Here is a 7,863-nt window from a genome sequence, read left to right on the forward strand (position 1 = left end):
AAAAACCTCCATAAATTGACGTAAGGATTATGCAATCATGATCATAAAAATTGATCCAACTAAAAATAATGTTGATTCTAGCGATGGATAAAGAAAAATATGTAAGCGTTGTGTGTTACTTTCACAAAACAACCATGAATTGACATAAGAAAAATATTTAATTTTACCTTCGTTTCAAGTTTCCAACCAAGAACAGACATTTAAGAGTGCGGGTGGGTTGAGTCGGGTTGAGCAATAATACTATTCAAAAAAATTTCAACCCGAGCCTGAACCCGAACCCGAACCCAAATCAACCTAATTAACCCGATTTTGAATTTTTTTAAGAAATTTAACTATATAAATTTCAACAAAAGATAATAATATTTTAATTTAAACACAAAATAACAAGACCTCCTTCATATATATGATTTAAATTTGAAAGTCTAATTGTAGAAAAATAAAATATATTTATCAAATCAAATAAACAATTGTTTAAAAAATAAAAAATGTTCAAAATAAATATTAAATTATGAAAATTTATTATATAAATATACAATAAATATTTTTTCAGACATACAATATATAAAAATGTAGGCAATATTTATTAATTATATTTTTATCCGGGTTGACCCAAACCTAACCCAACCCGATCATTTTTTTCGGGTCAGCTATCAGGTTATCGGGTCCAACCTGATCTGACCCGAACCCGAAAACCTTAAATCTAAACCTGATTTTTTTTTGGGTTGAACCATATCGGGTTGGTGAGTCGTGTCTGATTTTGACACCCCTACACAGACATTTCATGACAATTATATATATTTTATTTTATTTTATTTATTTTTTGAGAAAGACAAATTATTATTATTATTATTATTATTATTATTATTATTATTATTATTATTATTATGTGCCTAAGTGGTCTCCACCAGCTTGTACCACTCTATCTGGAATTCACCAACACAAAAATTGTATCCACACTTTCAATCTCGACTCTCCCGGATCTTCCATTTATCCAACTTTTATATTTCATAGATATATATTGAAAGTTCTAAATAATTGAGTGGCTTTATTTTTTAAATTTTTCAATAACATTAAATCATATATTATAAAATAAATTTTTTCAAAATTTATAAGTATTTGCTATTAGAGATAATTATGTATTCGATTGCAGTCACTGCAATTATTAGGAGGTGAATTGGCAGAGTGCAATAATTGATTGTGCTTGTTAGAAAAGAAATTGAACGCGACGTCTGTGCTGCTGTACAATTTAAAATATTTGAGTTATATCGTTACAACTATCTATAACTTTGGATAAAAGGACAACTTTAAGCATTGTAACTCATGTGATTCATCAGGGGGAAAAAATTGTATCATTACTCATTGCGATCAATCATATGACTGTCGGTTTTAGAAATGATATGTGGAAATATTGAACATATTGTTAGGTCACTATAAAATATTGACAAAATAAAATAAAACACATAATTATATTTGACCAATTGATTCTCAGCAATAATATGAATAAACAAAAGACATTAAAATGTAAAGTCCATCCCCAACCACTTTTCAGAAGAACAAAATCAATAAAAGTTATTTAGGTAAGGAAATTAATACAATGGGACCTTCAAATAAAAAAAGATATTGATGAAAAAAGTTACAAATTGTGGTTTTGTTTCTTAGTATATATTTGCCAGCTATGGACATCCATGTTCCCCTTCAGACAAAGGAAGGATTGGTACTCAAAACAAGAAAACTTATATTTTAGTAGAAAATTTATCCATAACTAAAAAAATTCATTTGAAAAGACAATACATATGAAGTATACTCCACCTTTATTTTAATATAAAATATTCAATTGATCGTCTATCGAGTTCAAAATAAAAATATGTAATATTCAATTGATCGTCTGTCGAGTTCAAAATAAAAATACGTGGAGCTCACTTGATTATTAATTGAACATATTACATTAAAACAAAGGGAGATTGTTACTTTCAGTGTAACATATACTTACCCATTTACGCAATATTCTAACCCAAAGTTCTAAATTTGCACAAAAAGTTTTCACAGTTTCTTGAAATTAAGTGTCAAAATGGAAAGGATAAAGCCCATAGAGCCCGCAAAAGGCTCTAACTTTGACATGTATATGTACAAATAGGCTACACCAAGTGCAGTGTGGGGTATTTTTTTTTCTGTAGTTGATATTGGCTGGTAGGGAAATATTAATACTAAGACCAAGAATTTTGAATTTTGCCAAGATTACAAAAATTCTTGTGTGCTTAATAATACAATTAATGAATTATAGTAAAAATAGCAGTGGGTTCATGTTTCTTTTGCTCTCTTTGAGATGACAAATGGACTACTTAATTCACAGTTAGGACCTTCATTTTCATGATTATGACTGTATTGTATCTGATAAATGCATGAAATGGTGCTCGATTATTCGATATGATTTCCGAATAATACGGTAATCGGGGGGGATTATGTGAGTTTGGATTATTCAATGATTTTACACTACATGAATAAATTTAACTTGATGTAGCTACAGTTATTTAATGACCATGTTAAAATAGAATGAAGACATCAGAGGTAATAAAACAGGTTGTTTTATTATGAAGCAGATGGTAACATTATATCATACAAGAAAGTAAAGTGTCTTAAAATAGCATCAAAACTAACACAAGCTTAACTTACAAAACTACAATAGGCGATAAACCGAACTTGAACCATTTCTGAAGCCTCAGGCAGAGGATCCGATAACTTTACTCATTGGTTATGAGTGAGAGATGGAAAAGATGGAATAGATTGAAGTATCAACTTTCGACTGCTTCTTAATCCTGTGGACATACCTACATTGTGTGGGGGCGAAACTCGTTTCCTGTTGGGAGATGACAACTTAATGCCACTTATTGGAGACCCTTCTTGGAGAAATTCGGGAATTTCGTCTTCTTTGATAGTTTCGAAATGTCTATCGAGTTTAGGTGCATGTTGAAAGCTCGGTTTTTTGAACACTTTGTTTGCGGAAGAACGGGAAGAGGAACCGATACATGGAAATGAAGATCTTGGCGGTTTTTTGTTTGAGAACAGATGTTGAACCGGTTTCCTGGAAAATCAAGAATTCATGTTTATGTCTCATATACCATGCATCTAAATGATTTAAATGTATCCTTCAACCATTGTTGAAAATATAAGGATATTTTGTCATTCATTAAAAAGCATGGATTCTGGATAACATGTGAAAATGTTTGTTGATTATTTGTACCTTCCAGCCAATAACGGTGTTTCTGGAGGAGCAGAATCCACGTTTTGCTCCGAGTCAATATGGACTGCTTCTTTTTCTCGCATGCTCTTCTCAGTTGTATCCGTTTCATCTTCTTCATATTCGGCTTCCGTGTCTATTATAACGGATCCTGAGATTCAAGATTGCAATGAAAATTTTGAAATGCTCCTCCAAATGCAACTCTTCCAAAAATTTTGAACCTCTTTCATATGAATTGAGAAGTATACTAAAAATTCAAGCGTACACTTACCATCCTTTCTACCAAACACGTTCTTACACCCTTCACATCTGCAGTTGATCGAGCATCCAACACCGCCCTTTGAAGAAACCAAAAGTCTCCCTTCAGCTGACACACTAAAGAAAACCATATAGATTCACAAAATAGAAAAAAGAAACCTGATAGCATTCACAATATTTCTTCAGGCAACCGGATTTTTTGCAGTTGCATCCTCTTTTATGACGTGCTGAAGCAGGAGTGTTGCTCAAGTCATCCTGAAAGAAGCAACACAACAAATTATACGAATCATAAATTCACCAAAAAAAGATCAAAAGCATATGCTGAATTTTCATCTTCTAACCACAGTTTCGGTCAGAGAATCTGAACCCCTGATCACTTTAGGCGCAAAAGCAAGAGGGTTTCTTGATTCAATCTGTTTTCGGGTTGCAAGGACAGTGCCTTCATGGACAGGCTTGTTGAAGCAATCTATACATGCACATGGCTCCACACAGTATACACCAGCAGCAAAACATTCACAGTAGCTGCATTCAAAATTTGAATTAGGAGTTTATCAGGATTAAAAAGGCCTAACCACACAATGAAAAGTAATCCAGCACGGAGTTCAGGGAAACGACCAATTGCAATAGGAAAGGGGTATAAAGGATAAAAAAAACTTACAGTTTTAAGCATTTTGATTTCTTGCAGTTGCATCGCTTGCAGGATTCACCTTCCCCGGCTTGTTCCAACCTACGCCTGCCAATCCAATTAAAACTTTAACTTGCAGACAGATATAGATTATGAAAAGTAGATGCTGCAAACAAGAAAATGTACCTCTTCTTCTTTGGACTACCCTGAGTGATCTCCTCATTAGCCACATATACAGAGGCCTGGCAAGAATCTTCTGTGAGCGGAGCAAAATCTTCAATGGTATCAATGTCTCCTCCCAACGAGGTAACATCCAAATTGTTTAACGATTCTTGACCAGTAGTTGGAGGATGAAAATCAACTGATGGGCTCGGTCCGATTAATAATCTTCGAGAAGCTGAAGATTCGAGATTGACAAGTTTGTAATCCTTGGGTGTTGTTCCTAGAGCATTTAAATGCAAGCCAAGGGTAGGTACAACACACCGTGGAGACTCATCTATTGTATTTGTCAGAACTCGTTGCCGGTTGTTGGTGGAAGTATCAGAACCAGATTGCAACACCACTGAAGATTCGGGAGCCGAAGTCTCTTCAAAACACTGTCTGTGGGCTCCAGCCATCTCAAAAACTAGACAGCGTCTTCTCATACCTCGGTACAAACCAGAGAAATTCTACAAAACAAAGAAAACAATTAAATTTCCAAGAGAAGTTAACATAGATATTCCCATTGTTCAACTCTTTCATACATTACATAACTTCCATAACAACGATATGGTAGCCTAGGAGAATTTTATGCTCATGAATCGTCAGACTTATGGATTCAGACCCTTAGTCTGAAACAAATGGCTTTTATTTCTGATCCTAATTTTACAAATTTCCTTTATGGTATCGAATGCCAACCAAATATGCTAGGAATGTCATTCTTACCTCATAATCCATCTCTTCCATGGGATCATTCATTAAAGAGGTGGCAGTCATGTCATGTTTTTCGGAATTTTCCATCATCTCAGTAGCTCCTCCGGGATTAAAAGACAAGTTTTCTGGTTGACGTCCCTCTCCAATTTGTTCACCAGAGTACATTGCAACAAGAGATTGCATATTCTGCTTGTCATTTCTAATAGTAGCGTAGAAACTCATCTCAGTACCAAACAATTTCTTGTTCTCTGTATCATTCGGCGATTCAAAAATTAGCAGATCAGAATTATCAGCTATTAAACTCTCCCAATCGCATGATAGGCCTTCTTTGTTTTCATCAGTTCGGCCTGCTTCCTCGAGATTCACTTCACTTTCGTAAACAAGCACTGAAGAAGTGGATTCAAGGCCACAGCTTGGTTTTACAGGGGAGTCATGACTATTTGGATCATAATCAAATTTTTCGGCAATCTTGTTTGAGCATTCATAAGATGGCTGACTAGCCACCAGGCCCACCACACAATGAGATTCCTCTGGGTCCAGTTTTTCCTGTTCATCGAATTTTTCGTTACCATCCTTATTTACCTTACTCAAATCAACTGTGTTCGCATCATCAGAAGAAAACTCAGGTTTTGATGGATCTGAAAACTGGTGCCTGAAAAGAGAAGAATCAATTTAAGCAAATGTACTCGTGATACAAGACAGAGCCTGATAAATGGACCTAAACTGGAATTAAATTGAAGAATTACCTTCGCAGAAATCTTGATCCCCTGAGAGAACTAACATGAGGTGAAGTGAAAACAGATGGAAGAGTAGCAAAACTAAGAGGATTGATTGTCTGTGTAATATGTATGGATTTAACTGGCTTGATTGGGGAAAGGTTGTTCAAGAAATTAAAGACAGGGGACTCCTGTATCCAAAGAGGAAAATCTTATCATAGTGAAAAAGCAAAGTAACAGATAAAATCAATAACAAAAAACCATCATTTAAGGATGAACCCCCATCGTCTAGACAGATTAACAGCCATAAAAATAAAAAGTTAAAGGTCAAGAGAAAATAACGTGGAAGCCATTGGTTCATTTTTCTAGCCTCCAACTCTAAAAAACAATGCACTTTCAAAATTATCTTCATTGAACTGGAAGTATATAAATATACCAGTAACCAGTTCAACAAATACATCGAGTCGAAATATAAGGCCATTAAGTCAAATACCAGTAAGAAAAACCTCATGAAGCATGAGAACAGAACTTTGGAGAAAGCAAGCATTACAAACTACTAAATTCTGACCCATTAAGCATTTCCGCTTCACCGAGCATAAGATTGAGCCCGAATATAGATTACAAGGACATGCATAACAGAATTGAGGTTACCATCCAATTTCATAATTTACTCCCAAAGGCAGATTAGAATTTTTCAGATCTTGACATAGCCCACGTGAAAAATTATTCCCTAAAGATTAAAGGTACTCGAGGAAAGGGACTCCCACAAACTAAACAAACTATTCGCCAAATCTTTCAGTAGTGATGCATAAGAAAACCGATGAAAAATTAGCATGACCAGGAGTCCCAAAAGAGGGGAATAAATCAAAAAAACACACAACTCCAACTTTTTTCCGAGTAATCAAAGAACAGATCAAGGAAAATTAGAGTCAAAACCGAAATCAAAAATCCTACAACTTTAATCAATAAATATTTATTTTTCTTCAGAAGACCAGGAGCCATAAATTTAACATCGATTGGTCCAATAATTCTAAAATAAAAGCGCACCTCTTTTCCATAATTAAGAAAAAAAATTCCACAAATGCAAGATCAGTTAAGCAAAAAGCCGAAACATATCGCTCAAGGAAATCAACCAAAACAGATTTACAAAAACTTATGCACCAGCCAAACAACATAAATCCAGCATCGATTAAAAATCGATAACCCAAAAAAAAACAGAGCCCACAAAAAATCAAACCTCAAACTTGCATACGGATGCTGCGATCTGGCTGCTCTTGCTCCTCTCTGGAGTATCCATCATTTCATTCTCTTCTCCATTACACTCTTTTTCAAAATTCTCACACCCCTCCCCCATCCCTTCTTATGCGTATCTATCGCCTTATCCCGTCCCCCCGGCCGTCCCCCGCACACGAGAAACCCTTTGTTTCCCTCCCGAATGAGAAAGGAACAAAAGGGCTCAAGCACTAGCCCATGAAAATTCAAGAATAAGCGGGAAATCGAGCGACGAGTGGGTGAGTGAGAGTGAAAGGAGAAAAAAAGAATGGATTTTTCTCGTTGCTGACAAAAGAAAAACCCCACCACCCCAAAAGAAACACACACCACACACACAGTTCTTGCTTCTAAGGCTGTGCTGTGTACAATAATAAAAATGCAATTATATACACACACACACATGTATATATATATATATAGACACACACGGTAAACGTTCACTTGGAATTGCCCCGCATACATAATTTAAACTCAAAATTCACCATGTAGTCCTCCCATTTCATAGATATTCTAAATTGGCCCCATATATATATATACACAGAGAGAGAGAGAGAGAGAGAGAGTTTTGAAATATATACACTCAAAAATTGTGATGGATTATGGGATTTGACTGTGTCGTACAAATGTTAATTCAGTTCCGTGAATTTCTATGAATCGGATTTGGTTCATGCAATTTCGTAGGTTTCTTGTCGAAGGGTCGGTTTTATTGAGGATATTTATTTTGTTCATTGGTGGAACAATTGAATTAAAATTAGTGACTCAATTTTTATATTTGAATGCTAATAATTATTGCTTAAATGCCTTAATTCCACTAATAATTGTCCCTAAATATATGATGAAACAGT

General features: G+C 34.9%; 1 protein-coding gene across 2 annotated transcripts; it reads right to left on the minus strand.

Annotated features, from left to right (window-relative positions):
- Positions 1-2,566: 2,566 nt before the first annotated feature.
- Positions 2,567-7,398, minus strand: LOC140979260 (protein tesmin/TSO1-like CXC 2). Of its 2 annotated transcripts, none has more exons than XM_073444598.1 (10): positions 6,984-7,398; positions 5,777-5,937; positions 5,043-5,682; positions 4,305-4,786; positions 4,152-4,226; positions 3,835-4,015; positions 3,653-3,748; positions 3,507-3,573; positions 3,239-3,386; positions 2,567-3,079 (listed from the first exon to the last, which is right to left on the minus strand). In XM_073444598.1, the coding sequence occupies exons 1-10, from the start codon at positions 7,098-7,100 to the stop codon at positions 2,743-2,745; spliced, it is 2,304 nt and encodes a 767-aa protein (XP_073300699.1). In that variant the 5' UTR covers positions 7,101-7,398; the 3' UTR covers positions 2,567-2,742. The 2 variants fall into 2 exon arrangements, with proteins under 2 accessions (XP_073300699.1, XP_073300700.1); XM_073444599.1 differs by lacking the exon at positions 6,984-7,398 and adding an exon at positions 6,240-6,366.
- Positions 7,399-7,863: the final 465 nt, after the last annotated feature.

The sequence above is a fragment of the Primulina huaijiensis genome, chromosome 6 (genome assembly GCF_012295235.1).
Source record: "Primulina huaijiensis isolate GDHJ02 chromosome 6, ASM1229523v2, whole genome shotgun sequence".
Taxonomy (NCBI): domain Eukaryota; kingdom Viridiplantae; phylum Streptophyta; class Magnoliopsida; order Lamiales; family Gesneriaceae; genus Primulina; species Primulina huaijiensis.

Excerpts from the sequence above, each read along its gene's own strand:
- LOC140979260 (XM_073444598.1), bottom strand. The coding sequence starts at position 7,100 with ATGGGGGAGGGGTGTGAGAATTTTGAAAAAGAGTGTAATGGAGAAGAG. Across the intron at positions 5,938-6,983 it reads CATCCGTATGCAAGTTTGAG|GAGTCCCCTGTCTTTAATTT; the intron begins GTTTGATTTTTT and ends CTTTGGATACAG. Across the intron at positions 4,227-4,304 it reads GGTAGTCCAAAGAAGAAGAG|GCGTAGGTTGGAACAAGCCG; the intron begins GTACATTTTCTT and ends TTGGATTGGCAG.